The sequence below is a fragment of the Glossina fuscipes genome, unplaced genomic scaffold, assembly GCF_014805625.2.
Source record: "Glossina fuscipes isolate IAEA_lab_2018 unplaced genomic scaffold, Yale_Gfus_2 0, whole genome shotgun sequence".
Lineage (NCBI taxonomy): Eukaryota > Metazoa > Arthropoda > Insecta > Diptera > Glossinidae > Glossina > Glossina fuscipes.
Window position 1 is genome coordinate 44,366,320 of NW_023998414.1, and position 25,579 is coordinate 44,391,898.

The following is a 25,579-nucleotide window of genomic DNA, read 5'->3' on the forward strand; positions in this document are numbered from 1 at the left end:
AAAAGCAGCATACTTTGCCGCTCGATCAGCCTGCTCATTTCCCAGTAAACCGATGTTACTTGGTACCCATAACATTTTAATTTTTCCGTCGGGTGTAGTAATTATATTCCTTAATTTGTTGAAGGTGCTCCATCTCGAAGTCGAAGGATTCCAAACAGCTTGTAATACAGACAAACTGTCGGTAACAATAGCGGTTTTGAGTTTGTTTTTATGGGCAAGGTTGGCAGCGTGAAGGATAGCTCTGGCTTCCGTTGTGAAAGTTGAAGTACTTTCGTGAAATATGTGGTTGAGAAGAACCCGTCCTGTAGCATCTACCACCGCACAAGCAGGAGGCAGACCAGGATATTTTGACCCGTCTGTGTACAAAAGATTCCAACCAGTACTGTCCAATACTTGGGTTTTTTCAGCTATTAGATTCCTGAGTGTTTTTTTTTTTTTCTCTTTTTTTTTTTTATATTAACTTTCTTATCGACATTTTTCATAAATTTATTGTTTATGTTTACGTTGCCTTCTTTACTTTTGATTATAAACCATATGTGTTTGTTTACAGTTTTCTGTAAAATAATACGGTAGCATCGCTGCAATTGTGTTTACCACTTGGAAGTTTTTACTTCGAAAAGGAGAATAGCGCCCCATTATGTTAACCGCAATTCCTATATAGTACGTAAGAAGCGGAAAATTTTTTCAGGGTGCACGGCTTTATTGTGCTTATTTACATTGCCTTTGGTATGATTAACTTTAATTCCCAAACCTGACAATAAAGCGAATGTCTCAAAACCAATGATGCATTATTCTGATTTTCGGGATCATAAGCCCCATGTGGTAAACACAATGAGAAGCCACGTTACCATATTTTTTCATAAGAACAAAAAATAAAATCCATGTAGATATAAATAAAAGCATATGGTTTAAGAAGTAAAACAAAAGAAATCAACATAAATGTAAACTACAAATATATGAAAAACAACGGCAAGAAAATTAAGTTAAAAGTAAATTAAATTTTTGATTGATTAACGGAATGAAAAAAAGTGACTTTAGAAGAAGTGGCTTGGAGACTGACTTCACTCACGCAAAAAAGGAATTGGTTAAATTGCAAATGTAATTAAACAACAAAATGTACAATGACAAATATAATTAAAATTGCACATAAATCACATGTAATACTTATTTTTCATTTCTCTTAAAATAATATAAAGTATAAACTAAAATTTTAAACGGCATAACATAAAAAAATTTAAATTAGTACAAAATAAACATCAATTAGATATATAATTTCTAAATTTAAAGTATATTGTTTTTATTTCTCCTTGTGAGTTTTTTTTTTATTGTTTTATTTGTATGGAAACCAAAGGATTTTTGAGCTCATACAAGGTCTCATAAAAAGTCGGGAAAGATTAAGTCCCATCCCAAAAAATAGGAATAACTTACCATTGAATTACAGCTCTCATACATAGATTGTGCAGGCGGGTAATCATATACGCTGATGACAATGAAGTAGGCGACAACCGGCAAGGGAATCTATTCATGTTGGCAAGTGCAATCGAAAACATTGACAGCCGCAACACAGAAGAACGGATTATCATGACGCGGGCGGGAAAGGCTTGCGGGCTTCTAAACTCCCTAGCGCTACCTCAAAACGAGTAAGTAAATTGTTTCTTATGTTTATAAACAGCGTCTAAGAATATGTTATGTTAATTTATCGACTTTTACCCAGAGTTTCCGCGTTTCCAGAGAATTCGAAAGGAAAAGCGAACGAGCTGCTACAGCCCAAAGCAACATTTGCGTCCATTACAAAGTGAAAAAAGATCATTTCTCATTTCTCCAACACGCCAAGCGACCTATGAAGGTAATGGTGTTGATGTGTGTGTGAAGTCACCACAATTGAGGCAACGTGAAAAGGCGCAAAACTATCACGCTTGTAGCATCGCAGACGCAGAAAACGTAATAAGTAAAACATTTGTGCAAAAAAGCAACTGGTGCTTGCAATAAATTTTTATGTGATTCAATAAGCTTTACACTAGGTACTAATGCTGTGTTTGCTTGGGTAAATTTAGTGAGCAACGTTATTGCTGATACTGACCTCTAGGCCCTACAAAATGTGGATTGTGAATCAAAAATCTAACTCATCTCACCTCTTGAAAATTTAATTTCGGCAAAGACTTTTCCAAACTAAAATTAATTTTTTTAGGCGTTGTTGGCGTGGTTGTCCTTTGAAAAGCTTACGCCACTTCCAAATTCTTAGCCGGGAGAATCCTTGCCATAGATACTACAAGGCTGAGCAGATGGAGAGACGAACGTACTTAGGTGCAATGCAAACTTAAAACAGGCCAAGAATCTATCCGCTTTATGGGGTCTTAGAAATCTGCTTCTGCTCTTTGCAATGGTTTTAACAAAATGACACTCATTTTGATGCTCATCAAATGGTAAGGTGCTTAAAGCAACGCAAAAATCGTGACTTATTTTATCAGCTGTTACAATTCCCCAACGTAAAGCAATCGTCATATTATTTTAGTTTATTTTAGTTATCTAAAATATCTTTTAAATAAAATATATATATATGAGGCAGTTGGGTTAACAAGTTAGAGGATTGCCGGCACGAAATTTATACACATTTATATGAATTAATCACTAATAATACATTATAAAAAGACTGCTAACATTCATTTTTATGAAGAATCTGTAAAAAAGAATATAATATAATATTTAACTGTAATAATAATTAACTGTTTCTGCAAAAAAAACCTTAACATTTAAGCGCTGGATTTAATTTTACTACTTTTTTCATTTGTCAAATTGATTCCACTCGATTCATAGCCAGATAAAAATTTGTAATTAATAATTATTATTTTTGTCCATTGTTATAAATTTAATACATCGTTAGCTGAAGGTACATTCGTCCACACATTCGTTGTGCAAAATTTGTCTGAAATTGTATTATAGAAGGAATTTTTAAAAACAATGTACATTATATCATCGTATTTTTCAACTTTTTGTTTTGAGGAGTTAGTCATTGTGCGTAGTGCACGGCTCATTTGTATATCATTTCCTAATGAGTTTTGACGAGCTCTCATATGATTTCGCACTTTCCTTCCACTTTCTCATTATTTCCAATTTTCAGTGTTGGTATTGCAGCTTTTGCCTTCGATATTCTCGCTTTTCTTCGACCTGCTCTTGATACAACTCCATCAAATTAGAGCCCTCCTTTCTCTTTGGTAAATAACTGTAAAGAATAATTATTAACGCCATAATTAAAATCCACTTACTTTCGTTTTTAGAAGAACTCTATGGGATATTGTCCTCAGCCGAACAACCTACCGCTATAGAGATTCTAAATATACGCAGAATACAAAACAAACCAGAAAATTTCATTAATCATTAGTAACGAAATGAAAAATTAATAATCTGTACTTACCGCCACTATTTGGCATATCGTCAGTGGCTTTTAGATTTGCGGTACTTGCAGGCGGCAATGAATCGTCAAAACTTTCAGAATATATTATTCCTCGCATGGCCATCCTTTGTTTGTTTAAAGGACAAACTGTTGTCACTGCATTTTTTGCTGACTTTGTATTTGTACTTCGCCCACATTTGAGCATAATAGTATGAATACAAGAAATAAAGCACTAAAAAAATTTTTGTTAACTGACTCTCCGCCGTCCACCGCATTTCTTTGCATCAAACACAACGAATTTAGCTTTGTTGCTAGATCATCCCGCAATCGGCATAGTTTTTGACGCGTTTGCGAAGAAGTTTGGTAATAATTTTAAGCCTTTTCAGGATGACCCTCAATGATGTATACCATTTCGTCAATTTAATAAAATATAAACAAAAAAAAGCAATCAAAATCATTAACAAACAATCAGTTAAAGAAAAATAATACTTCTTTATGGACCGCACTTAAACTTTTAATGACTTCTTCCTTTCATGGTAATACCTTAGCATATTAAATATTTAAATATTTATATGAAAAAATCGAAAGCGCATATATTTTATTACTTATATTAACAAGAAATTTCCATTAATCCGTAGTAATTAAATTAAATTGTAAATTTTTTTAAATCGATTAGGACCAATTCAACATTCATATTAATTTATTATTTTAGAGCTTAATACAAATTGTACATAATTTTCTATTCATTTCATTCTGCAAAACATATAAACGTCAATTTGGCTCTCATTTTTTAAGTTTCATTCTGTTGTTAAGGCATTGTAATGGAAAATTTGAGAGAAAATATTGGAAAGTTGGCGACGATGATACCTGGTTAGCCTTTGGGTGATAAACAATTGCCTACTAAAAAGAACCCGGCGATAATATACCGCGATGACCGCCTGCTTACATGATTATCTCCCGGGGCTTTTTAATGCTCGTGTCGCTCTTGTCTAGTTGTACCTTGTTCGGATTGATGCTAAAATAGATAGTTGTTGATTTCCAGTTTCATGGAATATATCAAACGAGTCTTTTCTACTATAAACACTTTTTTTGTTTTCTTTGAATTATTACGATATATATGTTGTCAATGACCAGCTTCCATTTATTATTCGCATAACAAATTTATTCTCTAGGCCTCAAGCACAGTGGCTGCTATTCCTATTTTCGGGATGGGACTTCAACTATGCCAACTCTTTACACAACTTTGTAAGAATTGGCCAATGATATGGTTTTGCAGGTTCGATCCGAACCATTTTCAATTGTGTTTGTCCTTGCACCGAAACATTTCAGTGCACCCAGTGTCATTAAACTAACTTGAAAACTGCGATTTGTGGATTGAACATAAAGTTATATGAACAAACTTTAGACGGACAGACAAGCTTAGATCGATTACGAAAATGATTCTGATTTATTCAGCATAAAAGAAAACAGGTCTATCGCCAATATGCACAGTAACATTTTATACAATATTTTTAAGATATAACAGAAAAATTAAATACATGTAGTTTATGCAATTGTGACGTCAGGGTACATAGATGTAGGAGGTTTCTGGCGACGCTTTTCCCATTGTTCTTCTTAAAAGAGCAATAAACCATGCAATAACGGATTTCTGCTCATATTCTTTTTTTTTTATAATTACTTAGTTATAGTTGTAGTTATTGTTAAAATAAAAGAGCGGAATTCTAAAGAGAACAAGGTCTAAAGTCCGTTTGTATTACATAAGGGTGGGTTTTTCGTAATGCAACTTTGACTTTTTACAAATTACTAATCGCTAAGCTAAAACATACACAAATTGGGAGATAGATCAAGCCATACTCAGAAAAATGAGAAGAGAGGAGGCAATTCTTAGCAAGCATTCACACCACACAAAACCCTTTGTGTAAAATAACAAGACATATTTACTTCTAATGGTGTAAAAGAGATTCAATGGTTAATTTAAGGAAAAATTAAGAAAAAACAAGTAAGAACATTATAGTCGGGCATGGCTGACCATTAAATACCCTACATCACATTGTCTAACACAATTCTTATTTTTACTATAGAATACAAAAGTTATATCTTACTTCCATATAAAGGCATATCTTTTATTTGCGTATTTACGGCGAAGCGTGCCCAAAACGCAACCTGATGTAGTGCAAATTTAATCCTTACATAGGGCAGGATCTAAAAAATAGGCGTAGATGATCCAAATTTTGTACAGTTCATTTTTGTATGGAATTATTATAATATTATGGGTCAGTTTCCATCAACACTTAAAACTTAGGCTTCTCTGCTCTACAAAGGATTAATTCTCGTGAAAATCGTTATTAGGGCCAAAAAATGGGCCGAGATGGTACAAATTTGGTACAGTTAATTTTTTTATGTTAAATTACTATTATGATATAATTTTCATCGTGAAGCAATGACAATTATACCTTTTTGTCGTATAAACTTCAGTTTTCGCTATATGAGAGAGTGTTTAAAGATTACCCCACCCAGTCCAAAGTTTTCACACCAATTTAGTATGTCGAAATATTACTACTTAGCCACTTTTTGAGGATTACAATTTTTTTCCATACAACGACTTTACAGAATAGGGCGTTGTATGGGGAGTGGTCGAAAAAGATGGCCGCTCCGAACCATTTTCAATAACCTTCACCGTTGAGCCAAAACACGTCACTGTACCAAATTTAGTCAAAATATCTTAAAAATTGCGACCTGCAGCTTGAACACAAATTTATATGGACCGACATTAGACGGACAGACAGGCTTAGATCCACTTACATTATGATTCTGAATCGATCGGTATAATAAAAGGTGCGTCCATCTTAATCACTTCTGCATGCTATATATGCACCATGTAACATACCCTGTACCACAAGTGTTGTAAGGTATAATAATGATTGGAAAACATACATTTATATCAATAAAAAGCAAAAAGAAAAACGATTTAACTTTATAATTACTTTATTGTTACCATAACATTTGCTTAATAAAAAAGTAAAAGAGGAACGGTTATAAAAAAATTATAATATAGAAACTAAAAAAACAATTGTAAGAAATCGTGAAATATGATGACTATGGTATACTAATGTGAACGGATTTGATTGAAATCAGTTTTGTCTAAATTCCCTTGTATTTTGCTATTGATTTTGATAGGTGTGTGCGAAACAAATTTTACAAAGACAACGTACCATATATAGATGAGTAACACATCACTCTAGAAGAATTTTATTATAAATTTTACGCCAATAACATATATGGAGAAGCCTCTTGCCAGCACGATAACGATACTGTCTAATACCTCATTAAGAACGCTCTAAGTTTAAAACGTAGGGCGGCAATATGTCGTTTTTATTGTAAATATATTTTTCTTTTAAATTGATTTTTTTTTATAAAAAAAGACAAATCGAGTCATGCCTAGTCATTGAGTTGTAAATGATTTCGTAAGGAAGTATAAGGTGTATGTGTTTGGCTAAACAGATAGATGACAATGACTTAACTGAACAATTAACATAAATACATGAACTAACGGACAATACGATAAAATAGACAAACAATACGACGAGCTAAAAGACAGGACGGACATAGTAGCTTTGACATGAATCATATTTTAATTCATTCTTCTTTTACATGCACCATTTTTATTTTGTTTTGTTGTAACACGTCAACTGGGCTAGTCAAACCCCACCTCTCGACACATGTTACACAACTCCTATTTGCTGTCATCATTTTGCTTGCACGCATAGGCGCGCACAAGAATTTCTAGCATAGCGCTAATAAACCCACACACAGATCTGTTCAATAGATCGTACTATCGCACACGTTTGTTCGTCGTGTGTAGTCTCATACATACTTGCCAAATAAAAATCAGTAATTCAGCTCGATTTAATTTTTTTCACTCACTAATTGTATTTTTGTATTGTAATGTATATATATATATATATAATATATATATTTTGTATTACAATGAAGAACCATTTAACAATTTTGTTGCGGGAACAATGTTAGCGAAAAGTTCCACCGTATAACGTATACTGTTTCTGTCTTTATTTGAAAAGGATTGTCTACAACTGAATTGAATTGATGGCTCCTTTGACCCTGCAAATGGACCCCCAAAGACGTATATGAAGAGGACATAAAAAAAATATTGAGTTACTGAGTTTTAAAAATGAAAGTGATGTAGCGGTTGATGGCACGGTTGGCTGGAACTACAAGTGTAATTCAGGAAGTACACAAAGAAAACAAAAAATTACCCTTATATCTCAAAGAGTTTTCTTGAAGGCGGCAGACTTTGCTTCTTCATTGCTACTGTTTTTTCAAATGTGGAAAGAAATAATGAAGAAGCTGTTCAAATATTAATTTTTTTATTTTGGTGCTTGCCATCAAGGACGTGCGAATTAATTGAAATATCGGCAATCACAAGTTGGTATATGACAAAGTATAGCCGTGATTGTCTAGGTAGAAATTTATAACGTAACGCTTTATTTTACATAACTTCATTTTATTACACTCTATACGCTCTATACGAGATAGTTTTAAATATCTCCTTCTTCCTCCCTGTTAATTCATTATTTCGATGTTCTAGTGATATACTTACTTTTACTTCTTGTTTTGTTCTCAAAATAAAATTGAGCATTGAACTATTTTTATTCAAGTATAATTTATTATTCAGAAGTTATTAGCAATATATAACACTAATTATATAATAAAACATGAGTGAAAGATAGTTATAGAAAACAATGCAAAAACAGGATGAAGACAAAGAAAAAGAGAGATTAACGTATCATACGATTATTCTTTGGCATGTTACATAGCGCAACTTAAACAGTCGAGGGACTTAAAAAAATAATAATTGTGAAAGTTGGTATGATGGTAAGGGAAAAATAGGCAAAGCTAGAAATAGGCGAAATATAGAAGTACAGAGAGAGAGGGGGAGAGGGCGAGTGAGAGAAGAAGATAAACATGTACAGACTACATTCTAACTGTATCGAGATATAGTGAGTATATTGAGCGCTTAAACAAGTTAACTAGTATGTACTTTTCTTAAAAATTCTTAAACTTATACTACTTATAGTGATGAAATAAAAATTGGTTTTGTATGATAATTTTTGGTGTAGTAGCTTTGCATTTACTATAAATTTTGAAATAGAATAAAGACACATATGTTGTCAAAGGATACTTGCTATCCTTGCAATTTTTGCATCCACTTTCAGGTTTTAAGACAAGCTTTTCATTAAAGTGTGAATCTATAGAATAACACCTGTCGTTCTTGTATTATTTATTATTTTTAAAATTTTGTTTTTTTGTTTAGAACAAATCTACATCTAGGTCTCTAAACTACCTCTTAGGTACGAACGGTTAGCTAAACAGTCTTAATTGATTGATGTTTCGTTTACGTTTTCTTGCAGAGTGTGTTCTTGTTAACACTTTTTGGGAAAAAAAACATTCATTTCAATAGAAATTTGTAAAATTATAAAAATCACATAAACTGCTAATAGCACTAAACCTACACGTTTGGTCAGGCGATAACCGCTAAAACTAAGAACTATGAACAACGATAAGGTACACAAAATAAGAATCAAAATATTAAACTCAATACCTTGAGCAGCAATATTAATCACGTTCGTATCATCCTCTTTGGCGTAGGTGATGCAGTTCTTAATGAACCATGGTACGCCCAAAGAAAGTAAGATAGCTAACGAATTTGCACCCAAAGAATTGGATACACCAATACCACTTTCACCTGTAGATATTATTATACACGATTATTTAGCCGAAGATGAACTGTATTCCCAAACTTACCCGTTCTTAAAGAAATGACACTAGCGACAAATTCGGGCATCGTAGAACCGGCTGCTAAAAAAGTAAGACCCATTATAATAGTCGGCACTTGTATGGTCACACCTTTAAAAGAAACTTGAATAAACTCCAGCAACTATACTGATCAAAAATGATTTATGTACTAACCAAAAGCCGTTAGCATCCAAACAATCAAATATGCATCTAATCCAATAGCCACAATACACATTAGAAAAGATATCGGATACAATTTACGATATTTCTTAGGATTTGGTATCGTAAAATTCAAAAGAAATTTGATGGGGAACGTAAAGGCCCACCAGAATTTCGTTAGCTTGGATCCTTGGTAGGGTAAAGAAAACAACTTAGCTGGCAGCTCACGAGATTCACTATCACCGTCCCCTGAGGAGAGAATTAAGCATGTATATACGTTTTTTCTCGGCCCATCATTCTTTTTACTTACAGCTTTTTGAATGAGTTAAATTCATCGTAGATGACATGGAATTAGTACTTTCTGGCAAATTAATAACAAATAAACCATTACCGGTTAGAGGTTCTGCCTTTAACGGCAGCCTAGCTTTGGCACTATTCTCAGGCGGTTCAGTAAAATCTGCAAGTGAAATATTAGAGGGATGAAACTTATTTAGTTATATATTTTTTGTTGCTTAAGTTCCTTCCGTTTATTCTGGTCCTTTGGTCAACTTACCATAGCGTGTTGAAAAGCAACAGTTCAACTTATCCTCGACAAATACCCGTATGGCAGGCATAAATTTATTGTTATTAAAAGTGATTAAATAATATAAAACCAAGAAGCCCATCATAATACTGGACTCAATGAAAGTAATTTTGCCGCCCCATGCTAATATAATTAAAACCAAGGTATTGAAACCGTAAATAAAACTATCGCGTGCAATAGGCCACCAGTCCAATTGTATTGGCTGCAAGGAAATGCAAAGAAAATATTACGGAAAACATTTTCCACGTAAATATATGTTCACTAAAACCTTTTTTATAGCAAAAGCCGCTAAACTAGCTACACCTAACGTGTTGAACATTAGTGAACCAATTATCGTACCTAGGCCCATATCAGAACCTGTTATTAAGGTACTAATAGTATTTGTAAAGAATTCAGGCATCGAAGTTGCTGTTGCCATAAATGTAGCTGCAGCGACGTCCTTCGTTAAATTCAAATCCTCACAAATGCACTCAACGGTTGGCAAAAAGAAATCATTACATACGATGGCCAAAAGTACGAAGAAATAGACCGCAGCAAATACATGCAAAACAATCCAGCCTTGGCGTAATTGTTCCACTGTCGAAAGAGTAAAAAAGGCGTTTTACCAATTTTTCAAATTATTTTTTAAACTCTAAGATGGCTTACACGTAAATAATTCAGGAAATTCCTGCAACGGAGAACCTTCTTGCTCGTCATCACATGACAGTCCCGAAGTCCCTTTTAAAAAAATGAAATTTTCGAATTGTTGCAAAAAAGTTTCAAAATTTGTCGATTGTTGGTTAAGAGTATCATTAAAGTCTGAAAATCGAGAAAAAAATGATTGTCTCAAATGCAAACAGAATAAAATTTCAATATGTTAAGGGGAGGCGTTAAAAGGTTACTGTTTATTTTTAGAATTGCCGGTTTGGGCGGCTTTTATTTGGCTGCAAGAGGAGATAAAATGACATATGAATTAAGGTCAAACGAAATTTGGTAATCAGTCAAAGGAAGGACAGAGAAAAATCAATCTTACCTTACCAATGTATTCTTGCTCTTCTTCTTATTTTCCATTTTACATTATTTTTCACAAAATTAAAAATGGCTAGATTTAGAATGTGTATATCATATAGTTTTATTAAACTGTACTATATTATGTGAAAGAGTAATATCCAAATTGTGGAACAATCAATAATAAATAGTGAGGATTTTTTGGTAATGTTATAATTTGAAATTCTTCTTATTTTTCGCTACTATTTTTGGATATGTCATTTGTGTACATATATATAGATTTGTTTACTTTTACTTATAAAATGATATACTGAGACAAGCAAGCGCGGCTTTTATTGTGCCAACTACTTGTAGCTTTAGTTTGTGCCCCTTATATAGGAGAAGCTTCAACACGTTTTCACTCATATTGTCTATGGTTCTTTCAGATTCCCACTAAAATTGATGTTCGCGTTTAGTACTGTCTGCACATCGTCATGGGAAAATACACATTTAAATTTGAAATGTATTACAAAAATAGTGAATCTAACTGAACTCTGTTTGATGCAAATAAAGTGGAACTCATATCTGATTAAATAGTTTCGTAGGCATGAAAAATTGTCTGTTTGGAGTAAAGAAAACTTACTGGTTGTTCCTAAAAGGCCGATCCGTGCATAAAAAATAACTAATGTGATTTTCGGAAGTGAAAACGACGCTTCAGCTACCGTCGCTAGAGAACATGCTTATTGATATTTAGTACCATTTTTAAGGGAAAACTTCAGTGATGGTTGCAGTCTTTAGAAATGTCAATGTGAACGTGTTACAAAGATTATGTGTTATTGATGAGATAAGTGAAGATTCATACGAAACTGACGTTCCAGAAGTGAACTTTTATAAGAATTCAGACGCGATCATGCTAAAATCTTCTACCGTTTCGTCTTTTTTTTTCAAATTAAAAGCAAAAGCCCTTATTTGATTAACCTATGTTAAAGATGTACTTGTAACTGTCAACGTTGAAACACTATTTAGTTAATTGTGAAAATAGTTTCCAACACTGATAGCAATATGCTTAATTCAACGTTTAATTTTTTCTTTTAAGGCTTTAACGAGCTTAGATCATCACCCAAAAAACGATAGTTTGAAGAAAAGAAGATTAAGATCTTCGTATTGGGCAGATAATGCTTGTTTTCTGGCATTAGTCCAGCTTTTGGTCAAAAACACGTCGCTCGTTTTCAAAGAAAGATTAAACTTTCAACCATATCATTGCACTCTTTGCAAATTTTGCGCGATTCATAAGCATACCTCCTTCTATTGATTGCACGTATTCAGAAACATCGCCCCGAAATTCTCCTTAAAATGTACAATGTATAGAGAGGACGTCCCGGGAGACTAAATTCATCGCAAGAAGTTGAGAACGGATTACTTTTAGTAATTAGAACAAGAATTATTTTTGAATAGGTGATCATCGACCGTATTTCGATCTATTTGATTTGCTGCCAGTTGAGATACGGCTCAAGGAGAGATATGAAATATGAAAATATTTACAAAGAAACTTCGAAGGCTCAGTGTTCTTCGCTACAGGTCTTCATTATCGAATGAAATTTGAAGTTGTGTAATTTTTTTATTTATTTATTTATATTCTTTAAGAGAAGTGAATGATTGATAAAAAATCGCATTAAGTTATTGTTAGTTACTAAAGCCAATAAATTAATATTAAAGGGATTTAAACGATACCGTTAGCGTGTTTTTGCTTTTAACATAACCTTGATAATGAAAAAAATTGATTTCAAAATTTTTTAAATCACTAATTATCGGCAAAAATTTAACCGTCACACGTAATGCGTAATACTCAGATGAAGTGCAATAACAGTAACTAACTTATTTATTATTTAATTTATTTTATTAATAGGAACAGGAGCGTTAAGAGAACAGTGCAAGCCCTAGCCTCTGAAAGGATCTGAACAAATTCCAATATTTAAACTTAATAACTAATCACTACGTGCGTACATACAACAATGTCATGGCCGTCGTGTAATTAAAAAAAATGGGAAAAAAACTATTTAGAGGTCTGGTCATAAAGTTAAGTTCATTTGCAGAAAATGTTATAAAGTAATAAAAACAGTTTTTTTTTAAGAATTTTATCATTATTGCCATTGAAAATTAACTCATGTTGTGTTTACAACCCTATCTAAGTAAATACATAAGACGATATTTATTAGACATAAATTAATAAAAAACTCTGAAGAAATAAGAAAGTTGAAGTTATTTACCTATTTTTGCTTTATTGCCTCTAATATATACAAGTTAAACAAAGCTTTGAATATTTTTTGTTAGCTTACCGCAATGTTTCTTAATAAAACGTCACCTAAGAACTTCAAAGTAATTCTGTCTGCCTGTATTCGGTTATTTGTATTTATATTAAATGAAGTGAATTTATTAAGCTGCTTTCGGCTAATGTTCTTCTTTAGTTTTAATCAAACATTTTGAATATCTTTTATGAAAACAAGTGCCGGGAAGTCATGTCTGAGATTTCATAGAAAACTGAACCTAGATCCACGCTTATATGCATAGTTCAACCAATTCGATTAAAAAATCTCTATTGCTCGCCTATAGATTCTCTTTTAACACTTAAATAAATAAAACAAACTCGATTATATTGACTAATACTTTCAACTTATTGCAAATGTTGAGCTAAAACTGAGTACAAGAACAATGTAAATATTTTGTAGTAAATAAAAGGACATGGCTATCAGTATTTCTTTACCTTAGGATATCGAAAAATAATCTCAAGCAAAGTTAGGTTCTTTACATTAAATTGCATATAAATTTTCTCAAAAATTTTTAAAGCACACACGTTTTAGAAATCAAATAAACTACGTTTGTTGTTAAGATCAGCTCAATTGGTTTTAGGCATCAAAATTCTATTCGTCTTTGCCGAATCTTTTATATCCACGCGCTTGATTTACACAAAAAAAAAAAGATACAAAAAGGTGAAATCTGAGTAAAAAACCCAATTTTTTTTTTTTTTTGCTTTCAAAAACGGACATATTTTCAGTTTATGTTGTATTGTAGGCATGTCCTTTGACTAATTTTGCCGACTTTCGATAAAAAAATTGTCTAAAGTTGCTGTCAAATTGGAAATCGATAACTTCATTTTTGCAAGCAGGAAAATATCTACCGTAGACACTGACCATATTTTGACAATATGAATGCCACCTCGCCGTTGGTGAGTACAAAAAAAAATCAAGTTTAAAAATCTATTTGTTATATTTGCATAATAATTTTGGCTAAATGTTGTTGCGTGTTTCTTGTTTCTCGTACGTATGTATTCCATTTTTCAGATATACGTATTGGTCGCGTATGCATAGATTATATTACATCTGCTGTGCCTGTTACTTACACTATTACACATTACTATTTACGTAGCGGATAAGAGTTGTTAAGTTTAGCAAGTATTTGTAAGGCAGCGATATGCCACATGCTTTAGTTCACTAATAATTCTTTCATTATAGTATAGAAGCATGGACCAGGTAAGACATTTGTGTACATGTCAATTTCCGGATATATTACATTAATGCAGCAACTGAGAAATTATGTTATGCCGCTGTGTGTATGAGAGGCTCTTGGGTATGCCATATTAGAGCAAAATATTTGCATTTGCGTAGCCTATTAATTGGCAGCATAGCAATGTATTTTCGGAAAAATACCTCTTCTTTAGTGTTGATATCAAAAGATTTGGATTAAATTATATATGATTTCATTGCCTTCGAATATTATTTAGAGTCTAAATAATTTGGTGACACAAGCTATTGAGTGTTAATATCTATTAATTTTGGATTGTTAATTCCTTTTTAATTCGCTTTAATAACGTTTGTCGCATATTTAATAGCACACTTAACCACTGTTTATTGCATTAAATATCTTTACTTACTATTAGTAATACAATTATGTGTTCCTATATAATAAGAAAATAATACCAACTTCAAGTAAAAGTTTATTTTGATATATTATGGAAAAGAATTAGTTTACGTTGCGTTACTTATTACTTGCTATTGTAATAAGTATGAATAATTTGATTAATGAAACCGCATTCGATAATAATATTGTTGGACCACAAAATACAATGGAAGCTCAGATCAACAATACTTGGAATATTGTTAAGCTCCTTATTATACGCTCGGCCTCAAACTAGAGGAAGTCATACTTATTAAGTGAATATGGCTGGCAGTTAGTGAGCGTGCCCAATACACGGGAGAAAGTGAACAGGAAAGATAACTTAATCAAGCTTCCAGCATTTTCTTTTTCATCTGCTTCAGTCGCAGCATGTTGAAAAAAAAATGGAAGAGGAGAACTGATAGAAATCGGGGCTGTATTTTATCCATACAAATTGCTGTTGTATAAACTGTAGTGCATATTGCCAAATAAGTACTTTTAAAAAGAGTACGGTCAGTTTTGGCTTTAACAAAGCGTTCTATTGTTTGCGTTATCCTTTTGTATTTCTTTCCATTTTAAAATAAATTTAACAATTTATTAATCTTTTAAATATTTTTCTTGTATATCTCCGACGTTATTGAAATCAAATTCGATACTTATTATTCATTAATTATTTATCATTAGTATTATTATCGACTGTTATTTAGCAGCTATTCTACATATTTATGCATATTTGCAAATATGAATATTTAATAGAAATAGTTTTTAGGCTCATATGGACATTTTACTTATGTCTACGACTCCAAATAAGTTCAAATTTTGAATACACTTTAACTATTCATAAAACATTTTAGAATTCATCAATACGAGTATCAAGCGCAATAACTAAAAAGATGAAAAAACAATTATCGAATTAAAAAGTCTCCTTTCCGATTTAGCTCACGTGGTGTGCATATACATACTTAAAGAATAACATAATATACCGGAAGAGCAAATGTAATATTGTTAACAAAAGGACTAACACATATCGCTATATATCGGATGGATGTTAAATATCCACAATTTCATTAACTGTGTGCTAATTTACACTTCGATTGATTTGCATTGGTTATACATACAAGAGCCAAATAGCTAGGTAACGATTCCGTTATTCACGCTGACCAAAGAAAAAATACTAGTTATAGGATTTTGCGATGCGTATCTGTAGGCGTAAAAAGGTTTTGTCTTTTGCGTCATCGAGAATAACTCATACGTCTTGGATTTCTGCTTAATTAATCTTTATGGTGTTTTAATAAGAAAACTCATAGCATTACCTAGAATTCGCATTTTCTTTTTGTTTATGCTTTGCGCTCTTTCGTTTTCTGTTAGTTTTGAAAGAATTTTTAAGCACTTTTTATAAAACCACAGCTCATTATTTTTCCCCAATTAATTTCAATTAATTTTAATTTTATTTTAATTTATTTATGTAATAACTTGATTTAATCATTTTAAAAGCTTCTGAGACATTTGACCATTCGCGTTGGCAATATAATCAGCGCGAGTAATAATAAACCTATATTAATTACACTTCAATTTAAAATAAATACATTTTTTAAATAATATTTTTCTATGAAACACTCATTCGCTTTCTTTATGTTTTTGTATTCTCTTCTATTTTTATATCTTTTTTTATTTGTTATACATACAGCTAAAGCCGGTTCATAAAAAAATTCGCGTTCACGTTGTTTACAAATTTAACATAAAAGCGTTTTTATTCTTTGTCTTGTAATTTGTGTGCGTTTTTTAATATTGGAAAATGACGGATTCTTTTATAATTTTTTGTTGATCGCGTTGAACATTTCAAGAGCAAATAAACTTTTTTCATAACTTTATCGCTACTTTTATACTAACACACTTAGGCATACAGACAACAAGCAAAGACAGAACAACGTTATCGAGGTGCTCCGTAATGAGAACTTACGTTACTGGTTTTGTGTAAATAAATGTCAATGAGTGCTTTTATGTATATAAATATATATACACACAAATACATACATATATATATATATATATATATTTCTTATGCGTATGTAAGACTGCATGTGTCTTTTTAACAAAAAGTGCATGGTTGTAAAATTTTTTATAACAACAACAGCTAAAAAACAAGTGAGGTATTTCTGCTGTTATTTTTCTCTTTAGCGTTGTTCCACTGTTAGCTTGCTATCGAAGAATATGATATCTCCTCAATCTGTTATCACTACCTACATTTGTCAAACTATTCCGAATTAAATAAATTTACGTAGAATTGTGTTTTTATATTCAGCACCGGTTGGGGTTATAATTACTTTGTCTAAACGTTTGCAAAATTCAGAAGGAATGTCGTACATTCTATAGAGTGCATATATTCTTGATTATTGTGAAATTCTGACTCGATTTAGATATGTTTGTTCGTTCGTTCCTCTGTTCGTTCACCCGTTCATCTGCCTGTCTGCACGAATGTCGCGAAAATTAAGAGATCGACTTCAACTTTGCCAAAACATTGAAAATAATTTTCGCCGATCGATATGGAAAATAATTCAATCTTACGGTATGCCATAAATTAAGAGCACCTCCTATCTCAAAGACAAAAAAGCAAAGACATTTGCTCGTTGCCAATAAAATATAACTGATGCAACGATATATTGTGTAAGCGACCTTACAGTACCTTCACAACAATGTAGAAAATCTACAACGTCTACGAAATATTGGAGAGTTTCGAAATTTTCTTTTTTCTTTTTGCTTTGATTTTTTTGACATAAAGGTACCATAGTTATAGATGTCATGTTAATTCAAAAGAATTACTTAAAAGCAATTATTACTTTTTTCGTTTAGGAAATTGATCGCTACTTTTAGCTTTATCGTCGTTAGACAAACGCTCATTTATTCGAGTTGTTTCATTTTTAATTAAGTTAGTAATGATACAATTGACTCACCGGCCTTATTAGAAGAGATTAACTTTAGCGTTCGTATTCGTTCTTTTAGAAATTTTATCTTTATAAACCTTGATCAGTGTGGACATAATTATGAGCTTTTTAATCCGTTAACAGTTCTATGCAACAATTTAGATGTCATATCTATCAGAGATCATTATTGTGTGATATGTTATAAATTAGTCTCAATATCAGATTCATTAAATGAACTCTCTTTAATAAGCGCGTCTTGCCTATGTTGTATCTAAATTAACTTTTATTTCTTAAAGCTTTATATGATTCATAAATTAAAACAAATATATTGTGCTTTATGTGTATATGCTTTTTTTCCTTTTAATATGTATGTGGATTTTAATATTTTCGCTTTTCCTTATTTTTTATAATTCACAAAAGTTAGCCCAAACGTTCAGTTTAAAATTTTTTTTTTCAAAGCCTACCTTATTTGGCTCTTATTTTATTGTAGCTGAATTACATACCTAGGTAAATACAGAAATGAATAAATAATACTCGCTTTAATAAAGCAATTAAAAAGTGAAATAAAATCGTTTTAACTTTTATGCTGCTAACAATAAATAATCTCTCTTAGAGTTTAGATGGCTTTCGGGTTGTTAGACAGCCAAAGTAACAAAATTAAGGCAGTTATGCAAAGCTCTGAGTGCAATCGTGGATCTTTATATTCTAAAATAAATACAATAAAATCGTTTCATTTTTATTGCATTGATACTAAACATTATTGATATTATCAGGTGGCTCTGACAATTGTATTGAAATTGAACAAACGAAAATTCGAATAACAGACCGATTCGATACAGATAGCGGAATGAGAGACATACGCTGTATAAAAACTTTTCTCAAATTATTGCAAGTAAATGTTTACATTATTGCGAATGTGACAATCTGAACAGTGACTCTATATATCGCATTTAAAAACTAAAAGCTTCTTTGCAATTATTTGGTTATTATTGCCACTTGCGCTCGATATACGAGTGTCCGCTGTTTTATTGTATTCTCTTTTGATTTATTTTATTTTATGGTTTGCTACCATTTATGAACTTTTATAAATTTATCGAATATATATTAAAAATGCATTTACAATACCATGTCGAAATTGGTTCACACACAAGTTTATTGAACTTGAACTCATTAATAATAGAATAGAAACCGCAGAGTTTTTTTCACACCTAATACACAACAAATAACAAACATTTAAATAAAACACAATTGTTGCGTGCTGTTAATCTCAATCGACAAGGTTTCAATTCAATAATAGTTGTGCAAAGAAAAGAAAAATAATAACCAATAAAAATAATTGTAAAATTCTTAAAATTTACACAAGACATTCAATTGAAATTGATAATTTTCTAGGTTATGAAAACCTACAACGAAAACTTAAATATGTTTCCATTATTTTTAAAAATTGTTTTGCTTTTTTTATAATTTTGATGACGTATTTTAGCGATTTAATTTAAAACTGTGACAATTGATTTTAATTTTATGTGGCAAGTGAAAAACATCGCTACCTTTTCTAAATATTAGGTTCGTGGACCGATTGGGAGATTACGAATTAATATCTGATACCGTTAAACACCAACGACTGTGAAGCTATACTAAAAATACACTTCGTGAAAACAATTTACGTTTTTTCTTTCAACTTTCAACCTTAACTTTTGCCATTTGGATAAGTTTAACAGCAACAATTGATCAACCGAGAAATAAGCAACCGCAAATGGCAAATAGGCAATAAATTCTGCACTAACCAAGTAATAAAATTATAAAATCTTTAAAACGGAAGCGCTGATCATTATATTAAAGTAACCAAAACAAACAATCTGTGATTAGATTAATTGTATATATATTATACAATCTACGATTAGATCGTTCCTCGGCCGTTTCCTAACTAAAAGTTTGATTACATTCTCTATAAACATTTCTATTACACATCACAGCCATTGCCTTGCAATACATATAAGTTTCTTAGTTTCAAGTAATTTAAATATATTTTGAAGGATTTGTACGAAAATACCAAGAATTCAATACAAGGAAGTAGGAAGCATAGGATACTTACGAATAAAAATGAAAGTACATTTTCTGTAATAATAAGAAGCGCTTCAACAGCCCAATCTGCGATTGTTTATAAGTGTAAATAAATAAAATGTGCTTCAGTTTTGCAACTATTAGAGGATATTTGTGAGCAAATCGAACGCATTTTCATTCTTCGTGTTATAAAACTTTGCATAATAATTTTTGCAATTTTCGAATTAGTGACACACTAATTGACAGAAGGGGATATCGTGGTAAGCAAACAATTTCGCTATATTTACATGATTGTAAAAAATAAACAATTTTGTGTAACTCAAAAATACAGTGATAACTATATAAAACGAGTAAATATTCGGGAAGGAGAGGTGTTCGTTAGAATTAGACTACTTTTGAAAGAGTTTTTCATAAAAAAATTTCCGCTTACTTCTAATTATATTCAGAAGGGCTAAGGACATGCCCATCTAATGTCTGTCTATGTATTATTGTGTTTAACCTTGAGAACAACATTTTTGAGACATCTTATTCGTAGCAATAATATATTCTTTTAAATAGCATTAGTTCTCTTAGTCTGATCCATCTGACCATCGTTGTAAAAAAGTCAAATTCACAAAATGAAATTCTAAAATGGAAATTGTAAACAAATATTCCTCGCCGACGTAGTAGATTAGTTTTACGCTATTAGGGAGTAATTTCTACTACGCGGGCGTTTTGATGAAAGGATCCAGAACGTTTTTGCACAGACTGTACATTGATTCTGGGAAAAGTTAAAAGTTGTATTTGTTATACTTCATAATTCATTAACGAATGTTTTAGAAAATTTTTATATCTTCTCAAATATTAGGCCTTCGACCTTACGTTGGCGAATCACATTCAGTTTGATAGATGGTCTTTAAATACAAACTAATAATTTGTATTTTCGGTAGTCCAATTTCAAACAGCGTAATAAAGGCCACTAAATATCTTGGAATTGTTCTCCCGATTATTTGAAAATACATCATGGCGTTTTAAATGCAAACAGAGTCTCCTTAGCTGTCAGACGTAAGAAGAGAAATGACAATGAATCATAAACCATAGTAAGGCAACTGGGTCAGAAAAATTATCTTTGAATTGGAAAAAACAGAAAAAATTCTCCTAAAAAAAAAAAATAGTTACACAATCCACAATGTATTGTTCATGGGCGTTGGTACACGATTACATGAAACTGTAAGCATAACGTATTTATAATTGAATCCCAGTTAGAATAACAGTAATCGTAAGTACGTCATTAGTAAAACCCGATTATTTTTATATCCACTTTAATGCAAATAAATTCTATATATTTTATTTTTACCGGAAAAGAGTAAAACGTGAAATTCAATGAAATTGACGGTACTTTTATTATTAGAGCGAAGATAAAAAAGTAAATTACAATGCTCGTGATTCATCCATCAGAAGATGGCGGTACACTTATTTTATTATTATTCCCTTTGTAACATTTGGTATCTAAAGAGATGACAAGTGTAAGTATTTGGATGTACATCCGTTTGTCTCTTAGTAAATTGCAATTTTAAAAACCATTAAAACTTAAACCACACGACTTAAATTTGACGTGTTGGTTCCAAGTTTAACATGGACTTAATTCGTCTACAAGCTTAAACTCAACAGCTAAGGGTCCGAAAGCTCCTTAAATATGTTATTACTTTTCAGTTCCCGTCAGAGAAATTATACTTGCCCTCCATACAAGAATCTGCTTTTCGTGACGACCCTTATATATGTTAGGATCTAACAAATGGACCTAAGTCATCCAAACTCCCTACCCAAGTGAAATGTGTTAATTACGTTTCACAAAGTGGTTCTTCTATTCAGTTATAGAATATTTTTCATCATTTTTACGAAGGACTTACCTTTTCTCCTCTCGATGTTACTGCAATTCGCCATAAAATTTATCGACAGTACTATTGTCAGACACATTTTCATTGTGAACATTTTCTTGTTCGTCTTCGCTGTTAAACCTGAAATGTAGGCATTGATATAGTAGCCGTTTTGTGCCATTGATTATTGCGTTTTTGAGTAAATTATTTATTCGCTCCGTTAACAACTCATTCAATAACATTGTAAACATTTGGTTTATAAATAATTTAAAGCTTCGTTGGAAACTTTTAAGCTTTTTATTACAATTTACGTTTGTAAATATTTAAACACTCAGATATACCTTTTAAAAGTCAACGTTGGAAATTCAATTCCATTGTATTCATCACACTATAATGTTGATTAATGAAAAATCTTCCCGTAACGGAAAGACCCAATTTCTTTTATAATCGTTATAACGAGTACTTTCGATTCTTTACTACAAAAGATGGAACTTTTATCTTCGTCCACAATAACAAGTTCATTTTCGTGAGTATTAGCAAAATGGATTCACAGGATAGATCGCATTCTTTGAAAAACCAATCATTTTTCCTTTTTAGTAAAACCTTCCTGCACATATCTCATATATCAAAGAGAGATAGATGCGTAAACTTTTTCTTTTCTTCTTGTAAAAGTCATTTAAATTAATTCGCTTATTGTCCTCAAATGAATAGATTACGATCGTATTTATAATTATACAATAACTAGTAAAGTTCTGCTATTGATTATTAAAGATGACTTACATTGTTATTTGATATGCGTGATATGATTTTAAAAATTATTTTTATTCCGGATTTCTGTGCGGACTTCCTCTTGGGTCAAAGTATTTGTTGCTATATAGACTCTGTCACTATTATATTATCGTTACAACTTTTAATGTGCCAAAGCACATCCTAATCATATGCTCACGTTTTGCATGATATATCGAAAGATCAGGTATAATAATATAGTGGAAAGTCTATCACAGGCAGTGCACAAAAAACTAGATTTATCGAAGAAATGAGAAAATCACTTTAGTAATATAAGCGATGAATAGCAAATAAAAGCATACGTAAGGTATTATATTAAAAATATAGGCTTATCATTTGGTGATTTCGTTTTGGCAACCTTGTTTCAATAATATGCGGAAAAGAAAACTATCATCCACGGTGTCATACGCTTAGTGTAATGTTTGCGATGTTATAATATTTGCGTTTAACGACTGCTGAACTTTTTAAAATAGTGAAAACTTATTACACACCTTGCAGGCATATTTTGTGAATCACAAGCAGAGATTATGATCGGCATAATCGCGCACAGTAGACAAAACTGTGAAGAAATTTGGAGGAACCGGATCCGTAATAGATTTTTCAAGGTCTACACATCATCAACAGTAGACAAAACTGTGAAGAAATTTGGAGGAACCGGATCCGTAATAGATTTTTCAAGGTCTACACATCATCAAAAGGTACTCGCAATCGAAAATGTTGGTACTGTTAACCAAAGTATCCAAGTAAGTGCAGATTTATCCATTACACAGCGCGCAAAGTATTTGCGCACATGATAGCCTATCTTGCATTTGAATTTGCATCTGCAACTTAATAAAGTTCAGTTAATACTAGACCTGAACAACTAAAGCAGCAATACGCAGAAGATACGTTGACGGGGGACTCGAGCAACAGCGTTTGAATGACGATTTTTCGTATCGAATTTTCAGTCCAGTGGTGAGGTTCATTTTTGCGCTTGGTGGACATTTCAATGGGGCGATCTTACCCGACTATATTGTTCTTACTTTCTCAAAATATATCTTCCTTAAATGAGATTCATACAACACGAAATACACAGACTGTTGCTTCGCTATTTATTAAAAAGATTAAAGACTAACTAATTGATATACAAAAGATTAGCAAGCGACATTCTATTAATTGACGTCCATCGGTAAATGATTCCATAATTGGACGGATGCCATGGATAAATGGCAACTTAGCACTGGACGTTCACACAGAGAGTTTGATGGATTTTCATTTAATCGTTTCCGTCCCTCTGTTTACTATTGATACATTTTTGAAATGACAAGAACTTAAAAGAAATATTTACACATGACTAGTAAATAATAACAACTAGATTAGATCACGCTTTTATATATATATTCAACCTAAATGAATTATTTTGGATTCGTATACGAGGAAAACACAGCTTTATTTTCGTTTTTAATTAAACTTACTTCAAATTTATTGTAATATCTTTATATTTCTTTGAAATCAATTTGTGGCACTAAAATATTTCGGATTCGTATACAACACAGCTTTAATTTGTTTTTTAATTTAACTTACTTTAAATTTATTTTAATATATTAAAATTTTTTTCGAAATCAATTTGTTGGTACTGAAATATTTTTATTATTTTTAATTTTGTAGCGGTACACACGCAATTATTTTAACGGTACTATAACTTATTTGTTCTCGCGCGTATTGCAAACAATAAATTAAGTGCGTTTCGTGTCCTGCTGTCGATTTTGTTACGCTATGCTTTTGAGTATTTCTATGTGGTTGGTCATTCCTTTTAATTGAAGTAAACGGAAAGAGAGCTAGTAAGATAAAGAGACAGCCAGACAATTCAGATAAGATTGGCCAAGTGTGCAAACACATGAAAATGAATATAAGAAATTTGAACTATTTCGTGATGGACTTGAAAAGAAAAAGTTAATCAAGCTCCACAAAATGTAATCATTCGGGATATCATGATTTAAGGCCGATAATATAAGATGCTAAATATATAATAGATAGACTGGCAATCCTTCCTAAATGCTGGTAACGATGAATCTCTTTAAAACAACGATGGTCAAAAATTTGCTGGCAATGCCATTTTAATGGAAACCCATTTCGGCATATATAAAAAAATTAGCTTTAAATTATTTAGGTGAATGAAGTATGTACGCTTTCATGTCGATGAAAGAAAATGTTTCACGTTGCTCCCTTTTGAAATCGAAGGCTTAGATTTAGACATCTTTCGATTTAATATCACTTCCATTCTTCTAAAAAAGAGAAATCGCTGCAAAGCGATAGAGTAGAAAACGCGTTGATATTACTACACAAAGAGATGAACATGATAAGAGTAGTAATCGAAAAACCCTCTGCTTGATGCTCTTAACAACTTACTAGAAGTTACAACCGCTCACTCTAAACGTTAAGCGAAAGCGTTTTTATTTGTATATTTTTTTTATCTTTTTCAACCGAATATTTATGATTTGTGTATTTACTTTTACATTTTCCCTTTTATTAATTTTGAATCATGTCTTTTTTTAAACACTGAAAGCTACGTTTGTAAACTGCCGAGGGCAATCATGATTGGATTAGATTCCATGAAAGAAAGTTTCCAAGTATCTTCACCATTATTAAGCATCATATTAAGAAATATAAACCTTTCGCACTTAATACTGTTTCACTCTGTTGTATCCAATATTGAACCAGTTATAACATCCAGTCGTGCTATTCATCAGAGACTAATAATCAAGTAATGATTTATACTAAATAAACGTTTAACCACATCCATGTATACGTTCACCGGCCCTTTTCACTCTTAGATATATTCGCATAATGCTCACAAATTTCGAGATACACAGCGTATACCATATATTAGTACAATCCTTGTTGCAGGGCCAATACTGGCAAAATTTATTCGCATCGCCGACGAATAGATGTACACTAATTTTTGGGCGTATTTCTTTATAACGCCTAAAAGGCAACGGTTGCTTGAGATATTTATTCCATCGACTTAACAGCAGAATAGCTGTGATAGCAGAATGCATTTTTTGTTATCAGCTGCGTTTCGTCTGTTGTTTAAAGTGCTTGATACTAATTAAGCACATCCATAACGTATTTT

General features: G+C 31.8%; 2 protein-coding genes across 5 annotated transcripts; one reads left to right on the forward strand and one right to left on the reverse strand.

The window, feature by feature from the left end:
• The first annotated feature begins 959 nt into the window (after positions 1 to 959).
• Positions 960 to 3,606, forward strand: LOC119638574. Of its 3 annotated transcripts, XR_005247457.1 has the most exons (5): positions 960 to 1,098; positions 1,352 to 1,640; positions 1,715 to 1,941; positions 3,119 to 3,212; positions 3,276 to 3,606. XR_005247457.1 is itself a non-coding variant. In XM_038035445.1 (4 exons), exons 1-4 carry the CDS (start codon positions 1,019 to 1,021, stop codon positions 1,797 to 1,799), a joined length of 396 nt encoding a protein of 131 aa, XP_037891373.1. In that variant the 5' UTR covers positions 960 to 1,018; the 3' UTR covers positions 1,800 to 2,667. The 3 variants fall into 3 exon arrangements, 1 of the variants encoding a protein (XP_037891373.1); XM_038035445.1 differs by lacking the exons at positions 3,119 to 3,212; positions 3,276 to 3,606 and having other exon boundaries at positions 1,352 to 1,383; positions 1,442 to 1,640; positions 1,715 to 2,667; XR_005247455.1 differs by lacking the exons at positions 3,119 to 3,212; positions 3,276 to 3,606 and having other exon boundaries at positions 1,442 to 1,640; positions 1,715 to 2,667.
• A 4,680-nt stretch (positions 3,607 to 8,286) lies between these two features.
• Positions 8,287 to 21,749, reverse strand: LOC119641784 (sodium/potassium/calcium exchanger 4). 2 transcript variants are annotated; one of them, XM_038040620.1, is made up of 8 exons: positions 21,715 to 21,749; positions 10,593 to 10,745; positions 10,216 to 10,523; positions 9,918 to 10,149; positions 9,675 to 9,821; positions 9,380 to 9,613; positions 9,215 to 9,316; positions 8,287 to 9,155 (listed from the first exon to the last, which is right to left on the reverse strand). In XM_038040620.1, the coding sequence occupies exons 1-8, from the start codon at positions 21,746 to 21,748 to the stop codon at positions 8,833 to 8,835; spliced, it is 1,533 nt and encodes a 510-aa protein (XP_037896548.1). In that variant the 5' UTR covers position 21,749; the 3' UTR covers positions 8,287 to 8,832. The 2 variants fall into 2 exon arrangements, with proteins under 2 accessions (XP_037896548.1, XP_037896559.1); XM_038040631.1 differs by lacking the exon at positions 21,715 to 21,749 and adding an exon at positions 16,157 to 16,476.
• Between the last annotated feature and the right edge of the window lie 3,830 nt (positions 21,750 to 25,579).